Consider the following 27,910-nt stretch of genomic DNA (forward strand, 5'->3'; position numbering starts at 1 on the left):
ACCAGCCTTACCAAAATCTGAAGTTGAGTTTATTATGGTAAGAAGCTAATATACTCCTTCTCTATATGACGTTAAGTGACTTAGAGACATATAGTGGCTTTATTGTATATCATATTTTTGCTTTATCGTGGATGGAGATATATTAACGTTTTTTTTTCTAAACTCTTGGTTGCTGAACAAGGCTGCTTTTTCTTTGCGAGTAAATACCAAAACTAATGTACTATGCTAAGACCATAACAGTGGCATAAAGCTTGATGGAACTGCCGAATTCTTGATAAGTGAAGGTAAAGTGTTGACAAAATGTTTTTATATTTACTGATCCATTAGCATTATAGAATCAATTCAATTTTACTTTATTTTTACTTAGTTCTGCTAAGGCTGGTGCTAGGGGCACGAGTGGTTTTGCGTATACCATTACCTTGAACAGATTCGTTCAAACCAAGTCTTCATTTAGTTTACTTTGTTGTGGTATATACTTTCAAAGTTAATAACACATTATGCCTTACTTTGTTTTTGAAGAAAAATGATTTTCAGACAGAAAGTAATATAGAAAACATTTGTCTTTGCTGAAACAATTTATAATTGCAATTTTATTCAAAATAAACTTATACAATAATGTAGTAGTTCCTGGCGTTATCGACGAACGCTCCATTCTCAATCTTGACAATTTCAGGAAGTCCATTACATTTTTGGATCGCAATCTGGAAGAACGTAAACAGTTTGAGAAAAGTGCATGATTAAAAAATAATATTACAATGTAACGGTAATTTATGCATACATTGTAAAACAACACCGCAAATTAGTCCAACTTTATATTTGTGACAGACAATCTAATCGTCTTAACTTAGAAGGACCAAAAAAAAAAAATGGAGGATACATCACAGTACACAGTCATGTAAAGTTATTGGTTTTATCGCGTGGTCATATTGCTGTGAAGACGCGGTAAACGTTAATCGTGTACAGTACATAGGTTTAATTCACCAGAAAATTCGTAATGTTGGAAATTGTTTGATGATTTTTATATAAATCAGTTACGAATTGAATTCTCTTTTGATAGATGTAATTTGTATTTGAGTTCATCTCATATTCTGTACAAAATCAGCATTTAAACCCAAATCGGCAGCGATGACAATTTCATCGTGAATTCCCTCCACTATTTTGGCCTTTCGTTGTTTGATGCAAGTGGAGATATTGTCCATAAGAAAAATGACTGAATATTTTTCTATTCTATTTCGGCATCCTTCGGTCATAACAGAAAACTGGTTTTTCTGCCGGAGAATGCCGAAATCACATACGGAGTTTGCGTATTCGAACGGAAAATTCCGATTTTCATTGCGAGTCAGCTGTTACCTTTAAAGGTTTCACAAATCATTATTTTGTGAATTATAAATTATTTTAACTATTTATTGTACATTTTACTTACTTTGATACCACTGTTATAACATCCCAAAAATATGCCAGACTGAGCGCCAAGAGGAGTGTAACTGTCACCGTCGAATGTTGATATTGGTGTGTATGTGGGTATTAATTGTGTACTTGACTCACAGTCCGCCATCACCTTAGATGGATGAAATTAATCCGGATAAATATACACTGTGTATATATAAATTGTGTTGCAATTCCTGCCGACTTTTGTTGTATGATATATAAGGCCATAGCTCCTAGTTAACTGACCATAACTGCACGAACAATTGCAGAAAATAAGCAAATATTCGGCAATTAATTGCAGTTTTTGGACATGAATTATATAGAGTTGTTTAGCTTAAATACAACAGGACTTTTTAATACCGTTGTGTTTATTCGTAAAAGTCGTTGTTTTACTACAAAAGTTGGCTTATAGGCGTAAAATATAAGCGGTATTTTCAAATAATATCTACATAAACATTGACAAAATCGCTATGGAACTCACATTGGCTCCTTTTGTCCACGTCACCGGTGACGCAATATTGCATGTAGACAGAACATACGCGTCATCAGACCCGCCAGCGCTTGCATTACAATAGCTGGAATTTGGATGTATTGCTTTCAAGGACTTCGCAATGTCCTCTACAACTGCAAGTTTGTTACATGCAAATTCTGGAAATTTAAAACATATTTAATGACTCAATGCAAAGATAGTGCAAATATTCTGAACAATGCTGGTTCTTGACCGCTATAAAGTGAAACATTGCTGTCCTGGGGTTAGATCTATTCAAAAACCCACCCTCCCCATGAATAACTTATTTTAGATGATTTACACAAGTACTCCTGAGGCAATATCAGAATACTAGTAATTTGACCTTATCTGGGTCCCTGTCTTTTTCTAATTTAAGAATGGTAACTTTGAAAATGGTTTTGTGTTGATGCTTCGCCCTTTCTATTTATTCCTAGTCATGTTTTGTCAGCTTATTTCATGATATCTTTACTGCACATGTTTATGTTTGATATTATATAAGCGACTACTTATGTAAGTCACCGGTTCATAGTGTGTGTTATTGACCAGTCTGTAGTTCAACACTGTACTGAAGTCTAAACTTCAAGGACAAAACTATGAAAATTTATTTCTGATGTCATGTAATACAACACTAAAACACTGGCATGTCGGTCAATAGTCAAAACTATTGGCCCTCGGTCCTTCAGACTATAATCTTTTAAAAGCTTCTGTCTGTACTGTAAATGACAAACCAACTACACATACAAGCTTGTGTCTTGTATACAAAATATTTTGTCTTTAAGGGTTAGAACAATAGTATCCCTGCTGAAATGTTTGTACTTTAACAACTGAAATATTATCATTATTTATCAAACGATTATCTGGCTAACGATTGAAATAACACCAATGTTTGCATAACGACTAAATTATTATCAACGTCTGTTTATCAATTGAAATTTCATCAGTGTTTCTGTAATAATTGAAACATATTCAATGTCTGTCCATTGACTGAAATACCATTATGTCTGTCTAACGATAAAATTCATCAATGGGTATCTAACAGTAGAAACATAATGACTGTTTGTCTAACAAATGAAATATCACCAATGTCTGTCTAACGATTAAACCATCATCAGTGTCTATCTAACAAGTGATAAATAATCAATGTCTATCGAACAATTGAAATATCTGTCTATCTAGTCATTTAAATATCATCAATGTCTGTCTAACAATGGAAATATCATCAGTGCCTGTCTAACAACTGACACATTGTCAATGTCTGTCTAACAACTGAAATATCATCAATGTCTATGTTACAATTTAAATATCATCAATGTCTGTCTAATAATGGAAATATCGTCAATGTCTGTCCAACAATTGAAATATTATCAATGGCTAACAATTGAAATCATTAGAAATATCATCAATGTCTGTCTATCAAAGGAAATATCTTCAATGTATTTCTATCAGTTACTGAAGAACATATTAAGGATATAGTTTACAGTGACCTAGTTACCTAGTTAAATGACGTTTTATAGTAATATGTCAAATTGTTACAAAGCAACGTGAACTGTCTTCATTTAATATGACTGCATGCTACAGTGCAACAATATATATATAATTTGAATACATGAACATTTTATAAAATACAGTAAAACTAGTATTTGAATACATGAAGACTTTGCAAAATGATTGATCCAGGGGCAATGCAGGAGACAGACAAAGTATTCCAGTAATACTTGGCGGTATTTATAAGCATTGAAAATATCTCCTTACTAATTGTCGGGGTTGTTCGCTGTGTTGATATAACTGTAGTTGATGAATGAGTTACTTTTACCGACGAAGCAGAAGCAGGCGTAGGAGTTGCGGGTGTGGATGAAGGCGTGGACACCGCTGACGTGGGATCATTTGTTGCAGTTGTGGGTGTGGATGAAGGCGTGGTCACCGCTGAAGTGGGAGCTTTCGTTGCAGTTGTGGGTGCGGATGAAGGCGTGGACACCGCTGACGTGGGAACTTTCATTGCAGTTGTGGGTGTGGATGAAGGCGTGTTCACCGCTGACGTGGGAGCTTTCGTTGCAGTTGTTGAGGTTACTGGCAAAGTTGGGGAAGTAACTGAAACAACAAAGAAAGTTTTAAATTCAGAAACTGTTTGTCTTGCTGATTCAGGTTTACTTCTACACCTTCAGTAGAGTGATTTTAACAAAGGCATACCAACATGATGGAGGAATTCGCATAAACTTCAAGTCATTGTTCAAAATCGCTTTTACATCATTATGAAAACAAGTCGTTATTTGAAAGCTTATGGACGCTGGTTGTCCATTTACAAGGTGTTTGGTACGCACGGCCTGGCAGTATATTACAATAATTCACTGTATATCTACTTAAGGGATCAAATAAGATTTACAATTAAATCGTAAACAGAGGTACACTTCCGTTTGTTTGTTTTGTTTTTAGCTCACCAGGTGAGATATTGTGATCGTTCGATGTCCGGCGTCTGTCTGTCTGTCTGTCGTTTGTCTACATTTAGCTTTTTTATGTAATAGAGGCTGTATTTTTCAACTTATCTTCATGAAATTTTGTCAGATTGATTATCTTGATAAAATCTAGGCCGAGTTTAAAAATGGGTCATCTAGGGTCAAAAACTAGGTCACTAGGTAAAATCAAATAAAAACATTTTGTATGTAATAGGGGCTGCATTTTACACTGGATCTTCATGAAAGTTGATCAGAATATCTTTCTAAATGATATCTAGGTGGAGTTTGAATATGGGTCATCTAGGATCAAAAACTAGGTCACCCGGTCAAATTAAAGAAAAACCTTGTGTACACAATAGGGGTTGCATTTTACTTTACACACGATATTCATACAATTTAGTTAGAATGATTGCCTTGATGAAATCTAGATTAATTCAGAATATGGATCGTTTGTGGTCAAAAACGAAGTCACTAGGTCAAATCAAAGAAAAATACCATATTTTTCAATTGATCTTCATGAAATTTGGTCAGAATGATAATGTTGATAAAAGTAAGGTCAAGTTTGAATATGGGTCATCTGGGGTCAAAAACTAGGTCGCTAGGACAAATCAAAGAAAAACGTTTTTATGCGATAGAGGCTGTATTTTTTCAATTGAGGTTGATGAAATTTGGTCAGAATAATTACCTTGATCAAATCTAGGTCAAGTTCGAATGTAGGCCATCTTGGCTCAAAAACTAGGAGTTAAGTTGAAGAAAATACTTGTTTACACTTAAGAGACCAAATATTTGATTCAATCTTAATGAAAATTGGTCAGAACATTTGTTTCCATGAAATCACTAGGTAAAACATGTTTACACTTTTATGGTGTGTTTCTCAGGTGAGCGACTAGGGCATATTGGCCCTCTTGTTTTAAATAAGGGACTAAAGGCTATGTGGTGGTTTTGATTGATATATTGCTGTACATAGTCAAAACATGTAGATTTAGTTCAAGAAATATAGATATATAAAAACCATTTAGTAAACGAATGGAAGTTTTAGCTTTAAAGCTCTAATACAAGGTACATCACGATATATTAATAAAATTAAGCAACTTTTACCGATGATGTCCTTACTTGCGTATGTTTTTAACCAGATCTATTTAGTTGACATTAAACACTTTTCGAAATTGAATTCGCTTAACTGTTAAAGGGGTTTGTTAATGGAACTTTCCCGTTTCAGTATTTGGCGTTTACAAATAATTTCATGATTTTTTGTTTATTTCAGTGATATGATTGCAGATATCTTTCTCCAGCCCAGCTTTGCTTGTCTCTCCCAAATAACGAGCAGATTGGTGAGAAAGTCTTCATGAAGACTTCCGAACCTGTTTATTTTAAAAGCGGAAACTTCCGCGAGGCTTTAATTTCGCTATATTCGGGAGGCCCTACATCTCACGAAAATTAATCCTCACGTAAATATTCACCATCAGTATAATTCAAATTAAAAATGGCACCATGTTCACAATTTCGCGAGTATTAAACATATAAAACATACTAGAAACTTCGAATCCGCAAAATTTAAACCCAGCGAAAATATGTGCTTTTACAGTAGCATAGGAACATAAAGCATGTGCTTGATCGATCCAGGTACTCCTAGTTTGTGAAGATCTACTTACTTTTCGAACAAACACACTATCTACTTACTTTTCGAACAAACACACTATTTACTTACTTTTCGAACAAACACACTATTTACTTACTTTTCGAATAAACACACTATCTACTTACTTTTCGAACAAACAAACTATCTACTTATCTTTCGAACAAACACACTATTTACTTACTTTTCGAACAAATACACTTTCTACTTACTTTTCGAACAAAAAATTTACTTACTTTTCAAACATATCTACTTACTTTTCGAACAAGCACACTATTTATTTACTTTTCAAACAAACACACTATCTACTTACTTTTCGAAAAAACACACTCTATACTTACTTTTCGAACAAACACAGCCGTCAGAATCATCTGTTGGATACTGAACTGAAATAAACATCAATTTATGAAGTATCTTTTATCAATAAATAATTACGTGAATATTTAATTAGATATCTGAATTTTCTGTAAAGTTAAGGCCACACGGCACCTTCTGTATAATCAGTGATCATGAAATTGTGCCAGTTGGGCTCCAGGTAACTTCAGTGTGAAGAGCTTTAAACTTCCATTGTTAAATCTTTGGCAACTGTAGTAAAGAACTTTTTGAAATGTTTTCGGCATTATATCAAGTGTATTCTAATAAATGATCGGGCTCATAAAAATACAGAGCAATTTTGAAGTACCGCCCTATTGTTCATTTCGGCATATGAAATCTGACATTATTTAAATGAGCATTATGGAAGTCTTTTCGTTTTTGAATACATGTGACATGTGGAACTGAAGTATAAAATACACCATCTAGAGTATTTCCACACTATCAATGTATATTTTAAATCTCAACAATTGTTCCAATCGTTGTATATTTACATTATTGAAAAAAGATTTTGTATTTGAAGACTATCTTCGTAATATTACTAATGATGACTTGAGAAAACAGTTCTTAAGATTGTCATTTCATAACTTTTGTATAGAAAGTGTCAGATATAATGGTACAGAAAGAGAAAATAGACTACGTATATTGTGTAATCAAAAGGCAATTGAATCGGGATATCGTTTTATGTTATGTTGTGACAAATTCAGAACAGTTCGTAGAAAATACTTTAGAAACATATCTTGGCCTTTTATACAGAAATTTAACTCGCTTATGTCGACAAAAAGCAAAAGTTTGCAAATAAAAATATCTAGATATATTAAAGAAAATGTAAATTTCTAATAGAAATATCTAGATGTATTAAAGAAAATGCAAATTTCTTTATTTTAAAAAGAAAAATGCTCTGGAAAGTTTAATTGTTTTGTTACCGTATATTGTAATAATGCGTATATAAATATTAAGTATCCATTACCATTTGTGTACGTATAAGTGTCTTTGCCATAGTATTTTGTGTTTGTAAATGGCCAAAGGCAAATTGTTTGCTGATTATGCCAATAAACTTGAAACTTGAAATGAAGATGTTCAAATTAATGGATATCATAGACTGCATATGTACCAGATACATCATGTATGTAAGTTTCAAGTTATAATCCTATCATAACAGTAAAAATGAAAATACATAAAGGGAGGTAAATATGCAAATTATCATCCTGTCAACACGCAAACAAATAGGGGTAGTGGTTGTCGATTGATGCGGGTATACATACATTCAACCCGTATAAGGGCAACGCCATGAGTATGCCTGTTTCAATGCCGTAGTCCGTATATTGCAATTTTATTTGACATATTTTTCCAGATGATGTTAACGTGTTTTAGCTCCGTTTCAATATTTGCGACAAATCTTGTATACACATAACTAGATCTACTTGTATTGTATTATACTTACTCGCTGCCGTAACTATCAAGTCCTTTGTACAGTCAACCCATTGTTCACACTGGCGGTACATGTTGTGCCATGAGCAGTAGTTCTGCACGCTTTCCAGTTTGGTCCATACTGTAGCGGTATCAGAACGTGTAAGTATGAAAAACAAAGCCTTACCAGTATAGAGGAACATGTGATCTCAAATGATGCTTAGCATAGACAAATTGGCTTTATATGAAGTAAGTGGTTGCTGGGTAATATTTCGGGAAGAAATGGTGCTACAGTATACTACCGGTAATTTGAGATTTCTGTAAAGCCCCGCTGAATTCTAGACAATTGTTTATGCGAAATACTCTTTGCCAATGTTACTAATGTTGAATAATCAAAGGGCAATTAGTCAGTGAAAAATCATCTGAACAAAATATGAAGACACATATCCTCAAGGAATTTTAGCTTCCTGCTTAGTTTCTTTTAATTCCAGCGAGTGTTTGCTGAGGAATCCTCAGGACAAGACACTAGGATGTAGTATACAAGAGTTGAATCATCAAAAGGGAAATTAGAATAATCTGTCCGGAACATAAAGACAATATGTGCATCCCTTGGAAGAGAAGCTTTCCTTTGAAGCTGTGCTAAACTATGTAAAGCGCCTTTGAACGTGAAATTGATCATGAAAAAGGCGCTATATAAATCTGGTATAATAATATTATAATAATAAATAAAAGCGCTTGCTGAGAAATACCCCGGAAAAGAATTTAAGTATGGACGAAATGACTAATTAAGTGGCGATATTTATGCTTCCCCTTCGAGAAGCAAGAAAAGTTATAAATATACTTACAATAGTCATGATTCTGGCACCCTTTTGCGCGAATGTTTGAAAACAGGTCAGCTTCGATGTCTAAAAGATGTTAACATGGCAAATGATAACCAAGGTCATGGCAGGCAAAACGAATAAATGATAAGTTTAAGTAATTTTGAACATAACGCATTTCATTTTTGGAAAACTCTGTAAAAATGTGTACAAGCCATTTGCGTTTTTCAAATTTATTGTTTTACTACCGCCTCGGTAGCCTAGTGGTAGAGCGTCCGCTTCGAGAGCGGGAGGTCGTGGGTTCGATCCCCGGCCGCGTCATACCAAAGACGTAAAAATGGTACTAGCAGCTTCCTCGCTTGGCACTCAGCATTAAGGGGATAGTGCTAGGACTGGTCAGCCCGGTGTCAGTATAATGTGACTGGGTGGGGTATCATGCCACGTGACTACGGCGTGATATTCCAGTGAGGCAGCAATATAAAGTTGAGCATTGGGCTCACTGCTATAAGTTGACACCGTCGTTTATATGACTGAAAAATTGTTGAAAAAGACGTTAAACCCGAACACACACACACACACACACACACACACACACACACACACATAAATATCAGCATGAGTTTTCTTCGAAACTTTATTTGACAAGATCACACTAACATACTTAGGTTAATTTTTTAATGCATTTGTAATACAACGATAGAAAATGCGTCATTTCTATCATCGATAGAAAGGAAATAGAGGATATTTGTTTGTTTGCAGCGAGATATCGAAATATTATCATCACCGATAAGGGAGACAATTGAATATTTTCACGAAGGCGGAGCCTGAGTGAAAATATCAGAATTGTCTCCCTTATCGGTGATGATATATTTCGATATCTCACTGCAAACAAACAAATTTTCTTTTTATTTTATGCTAGTTTGTGAAGATCAACGAGTTTTCCGTTTATTACGTGCATAAATGTTCATATAAATCCAATATTTCATGACGAAATTCGGATTTAATTAAGCTACCGTGTTACATATGATACATCCGCTAAATTACCATGGACACTTAGGCACATTAATATCGAATATTGGTGATTAGGTTCATTAAATCAACACGACGCCATTTTGTTTTTAAAAACAAAAACTGCATTTAAATATTTTTTGTAAAAAATACACAATCCGCGGCTAACAGAGTCATTGACAATTGCCGGTATATAAGTAGAAGCATATTTAAACTTTTCGGGTCAACCAGACAGTTCGTTGAATAACCGGAAGCTTGCTTTGTTTACCAAAACACACGCAGAAGGTCAGATTAAAAAAACAACACGAAAAATCTAAATAACTGTGGAATATGCGTAAAATCAGGCTGCAGAATTAAATATCATCATGGATTCAATAGAAATAGCTAGGAAATATTGATCTAGGAGCTGCATAGCATAACAAAATGGATGGAAGTTGGAACACAACTGGCTGGGCTTGGAGTTGGAGTGGGAAAGTACTTCGACGAAAATGCTGGCATATTACGTAAGGTTGAGTTGATGTCTTGTGATAATTAACTAAGACAACAACCAACTAAATGTGCTGTCGCCAGTAAAATCTACCACACGATAGTGAACCAATGGGAAAAAAGTAGAGGAAACACACATATATCTGTAGATTCTAGCTACACATGATTCATGAATGGCAAGGCCTAGCAACCAAGCTGACAAAAGTAACATTATTTCTTTTGCAAATTTAATTATAGCTAGCCTGTTCTATGTAGGATTGTCTAGCAGTTCATGACTCGTGTATGGCTTGAGTATTAGTATAATCCAGTAATTTTAAAGGCAGCAAAGGGAGGTAATTAAAGAATATATTTCAAGGAAGATAATTTATCTGGTAAAAAAAGAAGTTCGGCACTGTGAGTGATATCGATTTATATCTCACTGCTATTTTCCAGTATTTCACCAATAAGCTTAAATAAAGTCCGTATTTTGGCTTTTGTTTATCCACTTACCACGGTAGGTGCCGCTTGTGCGGTGTAAGCAGTCGAAAACGCTATCATTGACTGTTGAAACATGAAATAAAAGATAGCAAGTTATTCAGCTAAATATTTGAAAACGGAGAGTGGTAAAGCTCGCATTTAAGCATCGTTTTTGAGAGATATCGTAGATTTTAAGATATTTTAAGAGTTAATATCAGGTTACAAATAGCGTATAAATCATCATCTACACTCGCGACTTCTGATAAGGTTTGTGATTACATGAAAGTTTAGAAGACTAGTTTTAACCTTATAATACATGTATATGCATTATGGATATTCAAAAATAAAAGTCAGATATAAACATGCAGCTTATTGGAAGCATCTAAAACATTAAGCTTTCCTTAGAAGATTCAAGTCAGTGAATATTTCGTTAGTTAGAATAAGATATGAAATTTATCTATTATATTGACTTATTTTGATACGATACGTACTTAAATACAATAAACAAGAGGACCAGTACGGCCCTACATCTCTCATTGGAATTCACAGCTCAAACTGAGAGTCATCCAAAAACACTTATGTCAGATTATTTTGAAATGTGGGCTTGTACCAGCTATTTTTTCTCCTTATATTGCTTACAAGACTTATTATTACTGATTTAATGTACAAAGTGAAAACATTTTTTTGATAAGTGATTTCTTGCTGTTCAAAGTGAATTTACCTCTGAAACAGAAGGGGGACAGTGTTTGACATCTCCAGAAATGCTGAGTTACATGAGGTTAAAGTTCTCTATTTTGCCTTTACTCTTTACATTTTACATATTGTGAAAGAAATGTAGGTAGGTTTTACTTCTGCCCCAATGTCATTTTTGAAAGTGAGCAAAATTTAAAACAGTCCCATATCACTCGACCTTAATTTTTCAATGTTTACGAGTGGTACATTATATTTCATTAGTTTTTCTCAGTATTTCATTACAAAGTAAATACTAAAATAATAAAAATACAAGTTGCTTTATCTGAAATGATCTATTCGATTCGAGAAGAGTTTGTCGGCAAGCGGCCCGGCAAATCCACGAGTCGCTGTAATAATTGGCCTTTCTGACATAAGCCGCCATGCTGTTGTTTGTTTATTTGTCTTGTTGGTCGATGCATTTAACGTTTATCCGTCTTGTCGGTCGATGAATGTAATGTTTACCCGTGTTAAAATAGCAGTTCGGTGGTTTTGTATGCACTAGTTTATAAAACTGTGTCAGGTAATGAATATTAAATAACGAAAGTAGTCCGAAAACATTCAAAATAAAAGATTTACTATAAAACGAGTTTGTTTTGTTTTTTGGCTGTCCGTATTTATTTGTGCAATACAAACCATATTTGTACAGAATTTATACACATATTTAATAAATTTTTAAGATCTTACACGTTCGGTGTATTGGACGGTTGACAAGATGACGTCGTTCATTGCAAGTACAATGGGATACACCCTGTGACGTCGCATACTTGTCTGAAAAAACACATAGAAATAGAGATAAATCGTCGAGATAAGCGCGGTTAAGAAGTAAATACTTGTATGAAACAGCCACTACTTTCAGACTGAATTGGTCGGTAATGAGCAAATTTACCTTGTAAAGTCGACTTGATACTCCCGTTTCATAAGCATCGTCAGAGAAAACATGCATTTTTGATTTTAACTGTAAGTACGCATTTTTTTTCAGGTAACTGCCTGACATAAAAAGAAGAAAACAACGCTTATATGAGATTGCGAAGAACAAAGTGTCGTATTTTCTTCTTTTGACCAGTGAAGAGTTATACATTTGATTATTATCTGTCGACCTGATATAAATTACGACAAAATATTTACAATTTTGGCAAAATATACTTACCATTCAAGTGTTTTTGAATTCTCTCTCGGCATGCTGGAGCCCTTACTTGAAGGTCATCAAGATAGTGCCACACTAAAACGTACCAAGAGGATTGTGATAACGTTAGATGTGATATGCGTTTCATAGCATACAGATGTCAAGGAGGCTTTGAACAAATTGATAAAGGTTAGCATAGCCCCAGGCGTTCATGATTTTGAAAAGGGGGGATGTAATAGAACAAAATTAACTAGATAGTAATATTTACTTTTTGAATCCATATCAAACCTTGTAAAATATGGTCGAAAACAGGATTTCACAAGATATTGATATATATTATGTTCATAATCGAACATGTGGCAGCCACAGATTATTATTGTCATGCATGAGCTTTTATTATATACCTATATAAACTTTGTCAAAAATAGCGCGTTTAATTCACAGGCAAATCTGAATAGGCGGGAAAAATCCGTATTGTACCTTTTGTATTGTATGTTGACAAACTACTTTCATTTGATATGCATAGCCTGGCACTGTTCTATAAATAGCGCACATAAAAACTACACTCAGAACTATTTTAACATCGATAAACATTAAAAATTTCGTTCGATAACAGGACAGCAAACAAGGTGGAGGTACATAATAAAAGGGTCATTATAACAGTAGCTTGATCTGGGATTTTGTATTCGGCTCTTGCGCATCTCGTGTGATCCGACTTGGCAAAATCCACTTAGGCCGAATACAGCTTAGGTCAATCAAGCTACTGTTATGATAACCCTATTTTATCTTATTAATTTGGTTAGCGATCAACGTATCATTATGACTACTGTCCAACAAACATGTAGGTTTCAGTATTGCAAAGTATCTTTACACTTGTATAACAAGGATATTAAAAAGTTAGCTGTGGATATTAAGTCGTTATCAGACAATGCGCGCATGCGCCTTGAGTGATCTGGCCGAGAGCCAATACGCCAAGATCAAGCTATTGATACAATGATCCTTTCATTATATCCTTTTATTTCTGTTTTCATTTTAGCAGAAACAAAGGACTACTTCAACTGGGTCATGAATAGTAGCGAAGGTAGTCCGGGTTCCGGGTACAGTACTAATACGAATTCGGACAGCCACATAATGCAATGTGGGTTAGATACCTGTCAATTCGTATTCATTTGTGAAATAAAAGCGATAATTCTACAGAATATTCTTTATGCATATAATAAAAAAAAAAACCGTTGAATATTTCCAACCTGAATTCGCACTCAAACATCCTTCCGTCTCTGCAAGCTGCTGTAGCTCTGAAAAAGTTAAAAAAGCACTTCATTTAAACTCTGTATCAAACGTATCATTTAATCTGTTATTAAACGTTTTATCTAAACTGTTTATTGAACGTGCCATCTAAACCATTATTGAACGTGTCGTCTAAGCTCTTTTTTAATTGTGTCATCTATTACTTTATTAAACGTTTTATTTAACGTGCCATCTAAACTCTTTATTAAACGTTTTTGTTAAACATGTCATTTAAACCCTTTATTGAACGTGCCATCTAATCTCTTTATCGAACGTGCCATCTAAACTCATTATTGACATGTCGTCTACAACCTTATAAAATCTGTCATCTAAAAGCACGCTAACGTATTTTTACACACTTGAAAGTGGCATTATTTCTCAGGACTTTATATTTTTGAACCTCTATGTATTCGAATCTTTTATCTATAAAGAAGTCTTTTGATACATGTAGGTTACTATCTTGTAAGCATCAGTAACTAAACGTCAATCATATGTTTCATGCTCATACTAAACTACTTGCTATTGAAACTGTCGTAATGATGAAATTTATACTTTATCTAAAAATAACTTACTATTGAAACTGTCGTAATGATGACAATTATACATGCATTTTAAATAACTTACTGTTGAAACTGTCGTAATGATGACATCTATATTTTATCTAAAACTAACTTAGGATTGAAACTGTCGTAATGATGACATTTATACTTTTATCTAAAAATAACTTACTATTGAAACTGTCGTAATGATGACATTTGTACTTTATCTAAAAATAACTTACTGCTAAAACTGTCGTAATAATGCAATTTATACTTTTATCTTAAAATAACTAACTATTGAAACTGTTGTAATGATGACAATTATACATTCATCTAAAATAACTTACTGTTGAAACTGTCGTAATGATGACATCTATATTTTATCTAAAAATAACTTACGATTGAAACTGTCGTAATAATGACATTTACACTTTTATCTAAAAATAACTTACTATTGAAACTGTCGTAATGATGGCATTTATCATTGTCATGTCCCTGGTGACTATTGACATGCGTAGGTGCATCTAAAACGTAAATATTTGGAAAAAATTGCACTGCTTTGATCTTTCAAAATACAATTTCATAATAACGCCGATTCTGAAACTGCAGTTTATACATTTGCGTTCAATGATTTGGGCATATTCAAATGATGGTAAATATTTTACTATCCTTCATTCATTTTGTTTCGATAGAAATGGTACTGATTAAGTCCATATTATTTTTTGAAGTTCTAAGACATTGCGAGTCATCTCTGTATGGAATTGAAACATTCATTACTATTTGGTATTTTTGCCATATAATTATCATATACCATTAGAGGAAATGCTTTGTTATTTTCCCGGGATTGTTACTGCAATTACGGTCACGTTTATATAACACCTTGTACATTCGTCGTCTCGATTATTATGATCCTAGTACGTTTGCTGGTCAGATGGACTATATTGTTTAAGTAAGTATTTTAAGAGCGTTTTTGAGCTGGGCACTTGATATTACGTCTTACCTGTTATCATGTTACTTTTTGTCTAACCTTAGTTTTTCGACCAAATCGGCAGGATACAAACGCCAAAATCACTCCCTGTATTTCCTTTTTTTGCGTACGAAGTACTCCATTATATTTAAATCAAATATAGAAGTTTAATATTAAAATATTTTTAAACTGTGTTTATTTTTAGCATGTATATAGGGCCATTTGATATCTGATTTTGTCATTTGGTGGTGCTTGACGTTTCTCACACAGAAGTTTCGTCAAGGCTGGTATAATCTCATTAAACTGTTGTCAATGACGTACCTGTGCATATACAGTGATCCGTAAGGTGTTCAAATGTGTCTGAAAAAGAATTTGCTTTGTGAACAAATGTTTCAGAAGTTGTCTAAGAAAGGGTAAAACAGGAGTATATTTTGGTGGTACAAGATGCGTTTTAAAATTTTACCAAAGTATTAAAGCGACAGGTTAACTGATAAACAATTTTTATTTAAATAGCGTTAGAAATTACCGTAATGACAAGTAACTGTTTCTAAAAAGGTCAAAGCAGAAAACAATGCATTAGAGTACTGCTTTTAAACGAAATGTATTTCATTTTGATGAAATATCATTTTGTTTTTTAAGAAGTTGTGAGGCATTTGTCAATTTGGATGGGCACTGATTTTACTGGTAAGTAAATGTGGAAATATTGTTAAATCTACTTACACTTTAGATGAACTATTATATCTTTTTGGCAAGAATTATTGCCAATGCCGTTTGTAGTAATGCTTCTAAGCGCAGACCAAACTAAAATGTATGTATCAACATAATCAAAACACGTTAAAAAGGGAGTACTTGAGATTCCGTGAAACCTATACACGTACGCCTGCATGTAGAACACATATATTCATATTCATGATGATAAGCATTCGTTGAGAAACGTAAATGAAGTTGCTCTCAAAACGTAAGTTTAAATCTTGAAATATTATGTTTAGGTTTTACAAGTTAATCGAGTGAACATTGAAATATTCTGTTCTCTATATAAAGTAATAAGCACATGTTGTGAATTGCTTTCTATATATAAAGTCTACACAATCAAACTTCAAATTTACATTCTAAAGAACAGTGTGAACACATGGAATCGAGAGGCATGTTCTTAATTTTGAAATAAACGATTCTAGGAAATAAAGAATGAAATTCTGTACCTGAACACGTACTTCGATTTCTGAGCTGATATACAAGTGATTAAAAACTAATCACGGGTTTCACGTGCACTACACACAAATGTTTCTTTTACATGTTTTTAATCATAAAAATACTCGATCACTATATAATTGTACTTGCGACTTTGACTAAAATCTGTATCAAATTTATCAGAAGAAACGAAATGCTCAAAATAGGTTAGCAACAGAAAAAATACTTTAAATCTTTAACTATTTGAGACTGGTAGAACACTTCTAATTTACTCCTTATGGCCCAAACAGAATCGACGAAAAAACTGTACTTTCATTTATAGCAAAATAACAGCTAAAAAGGCGGCATAGTTCATATCCTTATCACCCATATAACAGGGTGAGCAAATAATTATTTTTTTGTAATTATGTTTTTAAGTTCAACAATATTTAATTTATTTTTCTTTAAGAAAGCTCGATTATTCATTAGCTCGTTTGGGACAAGTTAATCATACATGAGGTAATTCGGGAATATTTTTGGAGCATATAAAGGTTCTCTTTGGCCATCACATTTTTTTCCTTTACTAACATAGCTTATTTCTGGATTATTGCTTGTTCTGCATTTCATATGGGTCATTTTCAACTACTATGCACGCTCTTCTTTGAAAGTTAAAACACACGGAGGTTCAAACTAGATTATCTACTTCAAAATATGTTAATAATTTCTATTACATACCTGAGTGATGTGTTCTGCAAGCCATATGGTAATTATTCGAATACGGGGACTCAAAAAACTGGTAGTACATGTCTAAAAAATAAGTGTTCTTGTATGTAAATGATTGCTAGATATAAAGAAATAGTTTGGCTATCGTTAATTCAGGTGAGGTATGTCTCTGTTTTCCTCAAATGATTTGTTTGGATTGTTTATTAATTAAACAACATTTATTCGTTACATGTTTGAGTCCTAACTAAAGTAAAGGAACTAGCGTGGGAGCCATCTGGTCATCTGGTTTAGTCGTGTAATGGCGGACAGGTTTTCGAACACTAATTTTTCGCTGGGCATGGCAACAGAGGTCTAAAGTAAAGCTAGTTTTCTTTTTAAATTTCATTGTTGATGTATTTTTGACATTTTGCTAGGAAAAATGGGACAGCAGGTTGTATTTGGTGAGGCGAAGCTGAATTTAAGTATGAGTAGTACTTCCGGGTAACAGCAGTGTGATTTTGATGTGCTTCTACAGTAAGCAAATGTGACAAGAGAAATCTCTCTTAGAAGATATATGACCCCTACTTTTCATTTCATTTTATATCAGTTTTATTATAACTCTTTAAAATGAGGTAAGGATTTGTTCTCTGAAATGGGTTTAGCTATGTTTGGTAGCTCTTTAAAAATGCCAGTTTTATATAGAACATATAGGGAAAACTATTTACCTGTTTGTAACCTTAAATTAAGACTACAATATTTGCTTTAGTTAATCGCTCATACATCTAAAATAAACCGTCTTTTTATAGAAGTTTTATTTTAGTATGTGCCTCGATGGAAGCAGCAACATGTTTAATATGAACAAATGCGTCATAGGTAGGTAGGTAGGTAGGTAGGTAGATAGATAGGTAGATAGATTGTGGTACAATAGACAATATATCATAAAACATGTACAAATTCAATGTCAACATAATAATAATAAAAGTGCAATTGCAGATGACATATAATAAATGCCATTATTATAGCAGGATAAAACAAAAAAAGGCCTTCTTATTTTCATTGTGGTCCTTAAGATATAAAAATGAAGATAAGGACAAACATCTCTTACAATTTATCATAGTGCAGTACGTAATCGTGTACTTACTTCTGTACTCTCCAGAATTATACAGACAATGGTCCCTTAAAGGTGCTATCCCTGTAAAATACATTACTTGATTTTATATTATTTCATAACGTATTACCTCTAGTTATAGAAGTTATAACATCGGTGATGCATTTCAAAGGTTATAAGGTGTAGCGCCCAACTATTCATTTCACAGATCAGAAATTATAACTCATAACAATATATTTCTAAGGTTACAAACTGTACCGCATAAGAATATTTTTGTTAAGTTTGTAAAATAATAACACAATCATAACAATTAAATAAAATTACACTTAATAATACATTTTTAAGATTACAAGTTATGATATTCATTAATATATTACTGCGAATATAGAATAAAACAGTACATTTTTGATATTACAAATTTTAACACTAAGCAATACATTTTATCTTAGATCACAAGTATAAATACTCCACGAGTGCAATAATTTATAACTTATGAAATGAACTGTTGAGGGGTTTAACATGTCTGTTGTATTTTTGAAAGTGTATAGTTAAGTATGATACTTGTCTGAAAAATGAAGGTGTAATTATTTGCAAACTGAGAAATGTATTGTTGGATGTTGTGGCTTGTAACCTTTGAAATATGATCAATACATTTTGAAAATAAAGTTATCATACCCAAAATTTATTTCACAGATTAAAAGTTATCTTACTCTGCAATATTTGTTACACGTTCTATATAGTCAGTAGAAAATAGTTTTCTAGACTTATTGTTATGTACACTATGTTACGAATATTACGTCTGGGCATATCTTACTGTCACTGTTACTACTTTTTATTACAAGAACAAGTAAATTCAGCTCAGCTACTTTTCATTATAAGAACAGACCATTTCGGTCGAACGTTACTACATTTCGTTACAAGATCACGTCCATTCATGTCGAACGTTACTACATTTCGTTACAAGATCACGTCCATTCAGGTCGAACGTTACTACATTTCGTTACAAGATCACGTCCATTCAGGTCGAATGTCACTACATTTCGTTACAAGAAAAGAAAGTCCATACAAGTTAAAGGTTACTACATTTCGTCACAAGTCTATTTAGGTCAACCTTCACTAACATTTATTACATACACACGTCTATTCAGGTCAAATTTAACTGTGATTACAGGAACAAGATTATTCAAGTCGAACTTAACTACTTTTCATTACAAGACCAAGTCCAGGCAGACTGAACCTTACCACATTTCGTAACAAGAACGAACAATTACTTTCGTTATTATGAGCTATTTTTATGAATTAAAGTAACATGGTCAGTCGTTCTTTTGACAATCTTAACAAACGCAGATGCTCTACCACATACTATTTCGATACAAATAAACAACGAAATTAAATTGTAACTGTATTACCGTCTACAGGCCACATGTAATACTGCTGCAGTTTGTTCGCTCCTTGACAATGACAATTGTTTGGCGTAGAGGAATGCTTGCCAAAGTGGTCTAAAATTATACAATAACACAATATTGTACATTAAGAAAAAAAAAACTGTAAAATATTAATTTCGTACCCAAATTGATATAGACGTGGAGAAAGACAAAAGTGAGATCGGACCTAAATTTATCTAGAAATAGTAGAATAGCATCGACTCAAAGTGATCAAGAAAAAGAGTAGTAATGTCAAACCAAACATTATCTGTCGTATCTAAAGTGACTTAGAAACAGAAAAAGAAATATCATTTCGAAAGTGATCTAGAAACAGATAAAGAAATATCGTTTCGAAAGTGATCTAGAAACAGAAAAAGAAATATCGTTTCTAAAGTTATCTAGAAACAGAAAAGTAATATCGTTTTTAAAGTGATCTAGAAACAGAAAAAGAAATATCATTTCGAAAGTGATCTAGAAACAGATAAAGAAATATCGTTTCTAAGTGATCTAGAAACAGAAAAAGAAATATCGTTTCCAAAGTGATCTAGAAACAGAAAAGTAATATCGTTCCTAAAGTGATCTAGAAATAGAAAAAGAAATATCGTTTCTAAAGTGATCTAGAAACAGAAAAGTAATATCGTTTCTAAACATGCTAAAGTGATCTAGAAACAGAAAAAGTAATATCGTTCCTAAAGTGATCTAGAAACAGAAAAGTATAATATCGCTCCTAAAGTGATATTGAAACAGAAAAAGAAATATCGTTTCTAAAGTGTTCTAGAAACAGAAAAGTAATATCGTTTCTAAAGTGATCTAGAAATAGAAAAAGAAATATCGTTTCTAAAGTGATCTAGAAACAGAAAAGTAATAACGTAGATAAACTGATCTACATATAGAACAGTAAAATTATTATTTAGAAATGTGTTTGATTGTAACATTATAAATTATAAACCGTAATATGGCATTTTAGCTAGCCAACCGTGATAGTTAGTCAAAAGATAATAGGTAAGGGTAGTTTTCTCGGAAGCACAAAGAACCGCAAACACAGCCTCAGAGCCACGCATTTGCAAAGTAGGCCCATAACAAAAAGCTGCAAAAATATTATAGACGGATTGCTTCAAAAAATCCAACAAATACATATTGATATTATGCCAAATGTAGAAAAAGGGGGAAGGAGAAAGGGGGCGGGGGTGGGGGGCTGAAGGGGAAAGTGGAACAAGGAAGAATATTCAGTACGGAATGGTACGTTACTTAATTGTAGTTATTTTTACCACAACGTAAACCACAGCAGCGCAGACAGTCATGTACAAAAGACAGACAGACACACACACACGCACACACATAACTAACGTACATAGATAAACAGACAAGTAAGAAATAACGACACAGTCGCCAAGACACACACATATAAAAGCACATAAACGCACACACGTAAGCAGGAAAAAAGTCCTTATTGATTTTATCAAATATATCTATAAATTATTGATGGATTTAAAGATATGCAAACGGAGTTCACAAATTGTTTTGTTTCATTTAGTTTAATAAAATATCTTTGTAAATCCGATCAGATCAAGTTTATTTCCGACGTTCAGATGGTATATATTTTTGTACGGTATCAAACTTTTGAAAAGCAGACAATAAAGTTAAACTTCAAACAGCAGCTGTGTTATCAGGGTGAAATAATGTTTTAATTCTTCAAACAACCATGCATCCTCCCAACCCATCCTTTACGTTAGGTAACTAACCTGCTAGGATTTGTAATGCGTGAATCCTACATCATTCCAACCCATCCTATAAGTAAGTTAACTTACCTGCTAGGAGATGTATTTAATGGATCCCACTAGAGCCCGACCCATTTTGTATGTTAATTAATTTACCCGATAGGAGATGTATAAAATTAATCCTATATCTTCCCTACCAATCCTGTAAGTTAATAAACTTAATACCCGTTATGACTTGTACTACATGAATCCTACATCCTACATCCTTCCGACATATCCTGTACGTTTATTAACTTAATACCCGTTTTGACTTGTATGAAATGAATCCAAACATACTTCAGACACATCCTGCAATTTAATCAATTTACCTGCTAGGCATGGAAGTTGATATACCCGCCAGTAGAAGTCTTAAATGAATCCTACATCTCCCCGACCCATCCTGTAAGTTAGCTAACTTTATACCCGTTATGACTTGTAGTACATGAATCCTACATCCTTCCGACATATCCTGCAAATCAATTAACTTACCTGCTAGGATATACATTAAATAAATCCTACATCATTCCGACCAATCCTGTATGTTTGTTACCTTACCAACTAGGCGGCTAGGAGATGTACTACAGGAATCCTACATCACCCCGGCAAATCCTGTTTGTGAATTAATTTACACGCTAGGAGATGTATTAAATGAATCCAACATCCTTCCGACACATCCAGCAAGTTACAAAACTTATCTGCTAGGAGATGTTTTACATAAATTCTAAATCCTTCTGACATATCTTGCAAGTTAATTAACTTACCTACTAGGAATTAATTTTCCCGCCAGGAGATGTTTTAAATAAATCCTACATCATCCATCCGGTGTGTCAAATAATTTACCCGCTTGGAGATGAATTAAATGAATCTAACATTTTCCCAACACATCATGTAAGTTGATTAACTTACCTACTAGGAGATGAACTGCAGGAACAATATATAGTCCCGACCAATTCTGTTAGTTATCTTATCCGCTAGTTTTTGTATAACACGAACCCTACACCCTCCCCCCCCCCCCGCCCCCCACACACACACCCGTCCCATCACAGAAGTTAATTAACTCAACAGCTACGATTTGTATAACATGAACGCTTCATCCTCCCGTTCCATCATTTAAGTTAATTAACTTAACCGCTATGATTTGTATAACATAAATCCTACATTCTCCCGTCCCATCATGTAAGTTAATAAACTTAAACGCTATGATTTATATAACATGAATCCTACATCCTCTCGACCATGTAAGCTAATTTACTTACCCGTTAGTAAATGTACTAATTGAAACCTGCATCATTAATAAACTTACCTGCAAGGAGATTTATCAAATGAATCCTACAGTCTCCATCCCTTTCCCGTAAGGTAATTGCCGTAAGCAGATTGAAAACTGAAATAATTACCAATATTTTTTATATAATGCAGCTGATTCTTTACGAAACAAAGTCAACATTCCCAGCAATCATAACTCTTTCTTGCCAAAAGCGGAGGAAAACAAGTTTATCCTGTCAAGATATCACCTTTTATCCTGCCACAACACTTTCATTTGAATGCCCGGTTAGCACAGGTCTATGACTTAAATTGCAACGAACTCTAACTGTACGGTAAGGATTAATGTTTTGAACATTAAACAATCGTGTTTAATCCCAGCGAGCAACGGTTAGAGAAAATTTCAATTTACAGAATGGATGATTTGTGTATCTAAAATCAATTTTTATGAAATATTTTGCTCTAAGAAGTTCCTAGAAAAGGCGACTTCTGAAGTGAATACTGTTATACGAAGGTCGAGATGGTTTTTCTGTAAAGAATGACCTTGTATTCTTTCTGTATAATTTTGTTTATATATAGGCTCAACAAGTTTTTTTTAAATCATGTGACCCGACAGTAATATAAGAACTACCTGAATCTGCTTGCATACATGTATCGTTTTTCATTAGGTTAGCAAGGGCTGAAAGTATAAATATGGGTATATGAATAGAAGCAGATATCATAAAAATGTGCTTATAAAACAAACAATATAAAAGTACCAGTTATGCAATATGCATGAAATAGTTCAAAAACTTATTTGGAGAAAACAATACGATAAAGTCAAATGAGTTACTGCATATCATACATAGTCTTTAAATTGATGCCCTGTGGATATACAGTACCTAAAATGTGCATCCAAAATATTTCCTTCAGCAGTCTGTCCATCTTATCATTAACTCAGTCAATGAGCATAAAATTAAAACCAGAATAGTACTGTTGAAATGAATAGCTACATTAGTTGAAATATCTGGATGAACAAAATTGTTGATGTACAACCTATGGCTATTCATGCGGCGAGAAGTTTGCTGGTTAGTTTCACCAATTTACCGTTCGTCCGACGAGAAGGTTGCTGGCTAGTTTCAACAATTTACCGTTCATGCGGCGAGAAGTTTGCTGGTTAGTTTCACCAATTTACCGTTCATGCGATGAGAAGTTTGCTGGTTAGTTTCACCAATTTACCGTTCATGAGATGAGACGTTTACTGGCTAGTTTCACCAATTTACCGTTCATCCGACGAGAAGGTTGCTGGCTAGTTTCACCAATTTACCGTTCATGCGGCGAGAAATTTGCTGGCTAGGATCATCAATTTACCGTTCATGCGACGAGAAGTTTACTGGCTAGTTTCACCAATATACCGTTCATGCGACAAGAAGGTTGCTGGCTAGTTTCACCAATTTACCGTTCACGCGACGAGAAGTTTGCTGGCCAGTTTCACCAATTTACCGTTCATGCGGCGAGAAGTTTGCTGACTAGTTTCACGAATTTACCGTACATTACGTTTTGTACACGTTATTGGATATATAATATTATTACTAGTACAGTCTACATTATGCTTCATTTTGTAAGTAGTACAATGTTGTGAGCTACTGAAACTGTCACTTTCACAAAGTGTTAAACAATGTATAAATTTTGGTCTTTTACATTACAAGATCTGAACTTGGGATATTTATTACAATGTAGTAGACAAATATATTGTTTTAACTAATATAGTTTTAGAAATTTTTAGGACGTCTAAATGCCATAACTTGCTTACATTTATACTGTTCTTTTACAGCAGGGTTACTTGACAGGCTTATAAGACAATGCTTGCGAAATGCTCTAATCAGTATTGTACTAGTCGACATACAGTCGCCCTGGAAATGAAGTACAAGATTTTCAGCAGCTTACTGTTATATTCTGCATAGTTTGTACAGTGACTGTAATCGGTCCCTGCAAATGGAAAAAAGGAAAAAATAACATTGATTTAAAAACTTACTAGTTAAAGTGGAGGTCAATATGGAAATATCTCATTGTTACATCTAAACTTGCATTCACATATCTGCACAGTCTTATTAAACGTAATGTTATTCTAAGGTCATAAAACTTCAATGCATGTGTTTTACGGATGAATTAGCAACGTCCTTGACCTTGTAACTTGAGACAATAGGAATAAAGTTCTCGTGTACATCTGATCGCTCGAGAATTAACCTTACCAAAACAATAAATCAAGAAACAAGAAAATCGTTTAAAAATCGTTAAAAAATAAAAATTTGTTGAAAGAGAATTTATGGCCAAATAATTAGTCGAAACCAATAAATAGTGATGGTGTAAAAAACATTTAATGAAAGTTAAGTAAATAACATTACCGCCCCAGGCTACTCCAAGCACTTCTGCTAACAGGACAAATGCCACAACTAAAAAATAAATAATATTCCCTTAAATATCTTAAGACTTTAAAAAATATTTCATACTATACGAATGATATCATGGTATGGAAAGAAATTATTTATAAAAAAAACTTCTCCAAAAGTGCCGACAGCTTGGTGTGGAGACGTATAAATTTAATTTATCAAAAGTAAAATACGCACTGAATGTTGTTTATTTGTGCTGTTTGTACTATCTTAATATTTACTGTTATCATCAATTAAAAAAGCCGAAAGTGTGTGGCTACTTCTTCCTTACCAGTGTAAAAAGAGTCAGGATTCTATATAGAGCGAGAGCCAAAGTGAAGTATATGATAGTACCACCAGAATGATGGATTTTTCTTTCTAGACAAGGCCCTAGAATGGATCGCTGCATTCTAATGCTTTCCCTTCTCAGCTGTTGGTTCGCGTTTAGGGAGTAGAATTCTTTCGTCTGAAGACGCCATGCCATCCAACTGCGTTCGGGAAGTCGCTTCTTTTACTCATGTGGGCGGGCGCCCGTGTCTGAATTATTTCGAGACAAGCGCAAAAGGTTTTCCGCCACCGTCAAAACTGGAAAGTTGCCACATGACTTAGACTGTGACCGTCAAAGCTGGAAAGTTGCCATAAGACCTACACTGTGCCGGTGGAGTCAAATGCAAACGAAACTCTTTACTTGGATCATGATTTTGAACATTTAAAAATGTAATGACCAAATAATCAATAAATAGAACTAACGAATACATACCTTCAACCTTCATGATGAGCAAAATAATGTAGTCTTAATTTCAAGAAACCTTTTAAACACAACGATAAGAAGTCAATGTCATTTTAATTAAAGACTTTATGTTTACTTTATTCATTCCGATAAAAATGAAACGTGACGATCATGGTGACTTTGCCATTTTTTGATGTAAATAGAATAAATGTCATGATGTGGACGTGACTTACTTGCTTGAAAGGTATGTTAACAAAGGACGTCTCCGACTGATGCCAAACGTTATTGTTTCCAGTTTACCCAGTGCGCAAAAATTTGATTCCTTCTGTAACATCTCATATTTGCAACGCATTTCCTAGTCTGTATATTTGTTTTACACATTTTAATGTTACCCAGTCCTGAACCAGATTTTTAGCTCACCTGAGCACGAAGTGCTCAAAGGTGAGCTTTATTGATCACCCTGTGTCCGGCGTCCGTCGTCGTCCGTCGTCCGTCCCTCCGTCGTCAACAATTTGACTGTTAACACTCTAGAGGTCACATTTTTGGCCCAATCTTAATGAAACTTAGTCAGAATGTTACCCTCGATAAAATCTTGGACGAGTTCGATATTGGGTCATCTGGGTTCAAAAACTAGGTCACGAGGTCAAATCAAAGGAAAAGCTTGTTAACACTCTAGAGGTCACAATTTTGGCCCAATCTTAATGAAACTTGGTCAGAATGTTACCCTGAATAAAATCTTGGACCAGTTTGATATTGGGTCATCTGGGGTCAAGATCTAGGTCACCAGGTCAAATCAAAGGAAAAGCTTGTTAACACTCTAGAGGTCACAATTTTGACCCAATCTTAATGAAACTTGGCCAGAGTGTTATCCTTAATAAAGTCTTGGACAAGTTTGATACTGGGTCATCTGGGGTCAAAAACTAGGTCACCAGGTCAAATCAAAGGAAAATCTTTTTAACTCTGTAGAGGCCGCATTTATGATATATCTTCATGAAACTTGGTCAGAATGTTAAACTTGATGATCCTAAGGTCAATTTCGAATCTGGGTCATGTAGGATCAAAAACTAGGTCACCCGGTCAAATCAAAGGAAAAGCTAATTAACACTGTAGAGGCCACATTTATGACCGTATCTTAATGAAACTTGGTCAGAATGTTTATCTTGGTGATCTTTAGGTCAAGTTTAAATCTGGGTCAGCTGGGATCAAAAACTTGGTCACTAGGTCAAATCAAAGGAAAAGCTTGTTAACACTCTAGAGGCCACATTTATGACTGTATCTTCATGAAACTTAGTCAGAATGTTAAACTTGATGATCTTTAGGTCAAATTTGAATCTGGGTCATGTTGGGTCAAAAACTAGGTCATGGAGTCAAATAAAAGGAAAAGCTTGTTAACACTCTAGAGGCAACATTTATGACTGTATCTTCATGAAACTTAGTCAGAATGTTAAACTTGATGATCTTTAGGTCAAGTTCGAATCTGGGTCATGTTGGGTCAAAAACTAGGCCACGGGATCAAATCAAAGGAAAAGCTTGTTAACACTCTAGAGGCCACATTTATGTCTGTATCTTCATGAAACTTAGTCAGAATGTTAAACTTGATGATCTTTAGGTCAAGTTCGAATCTGGTTCATGTTGGGTCAAAAACTAGGTCACGGGGTCAAATCAAAGGAAAAGCTTGTTAACACTCTTGAGGCCACATTTATGACTGTATCTTCGTGAAACTTAGTCAGAATGTTAATCTTGATGATCTTTAGGTCAGGTTCGAATCTGGGTCATGTCGGGTCAAAAACTAGGTCACTAGGTCAAATCAAAAGAATAGCTAGTTAACACTTTAGAGGCCACATTTATGACCATATCTTAATGAAACTTGGTCAGAATGTTAATCTTGTTGATCTTTAGGTCAATAGGTCAGGTGAGCGATACAGGGCCTTCGTGGCCCTCTTGTTTAAAGATTATTTTAACGTTTTTTCATAAAATTCTGTTTAAAGGACTATACATACGTACATAAACCTATGTTGAACCGACTAAATTAACCTAATTTTTGACGGGCAATACATGAACTCTGTTCAAAGGACAATATTCACCTCATTGTAACCACAGGTGTTTGAAGCTAAATCAATAAAAAGTATATGAA

The 27,910-nt window shown here is 34.0% G+C and overlaps 1 protein-coding gene across 1 annotated transcript; it reads right to left on the reverse strand.

The window, feature by feature from the left end:
* Positions 1–556: 556 nt before the first annotated feature.
* LOC123539058 (uncharacterized) lies at positions 557–25,926 on the reverse strand. Its single transcript, XM_045323530.2, has 22 exons — positions 25,807–25,926; positions 25,023–25,070; positions 24,565–24,606; positions 23,270–23,317; positions 22,682–22,759; positions 19,607–19,696; positions 18,231–18,281; positions 17,123–17,194; positions 15,941–16,021; positions 15,542–15,580; positions 14,706–14,777; positions 13,675–13,722; positions 12,452–12,523; positions 11,989–12,072; positions 10,606–10,656; positions 8,650–8,709; positions 7,839–7,946; positions 6,364–6,408; positions 3,689–4,024; positions 1,910–2,076; positions 1,424–1,558; positions 557–701 (listed from the first exon to the last, which is right to left on the reverse strand). Exons 1-22 carry the CDS (start codon positions 25,817–25,819, stop codon positions 606–608), a joined length of 1,836 nt encoding a protein of 611 aa, XP_045179465.2. The 5' UTR covers positions 25,820–25,926; the 3' UTR covers positions 557–605.
* Between the last annotated feature and the right edge of the window lie 1,984 nt (positions 25,927–27,910).

This window comes from Mercenaria mercenaria, chromosome 18 (assembly GCF_021730395.1).
Source record: "Mercenaria mercenaria strain notata chromosome 18, MADL_Memer_1, whole genome shotgun sequence".
Classification (NCBI taxonomy): domain Eukaryota; kingdom Metazoa; phylum Mollusca; class Bivalvia; order Venerida; family Veneridae; genus Mercenaria; species Mercenaria mercenaria.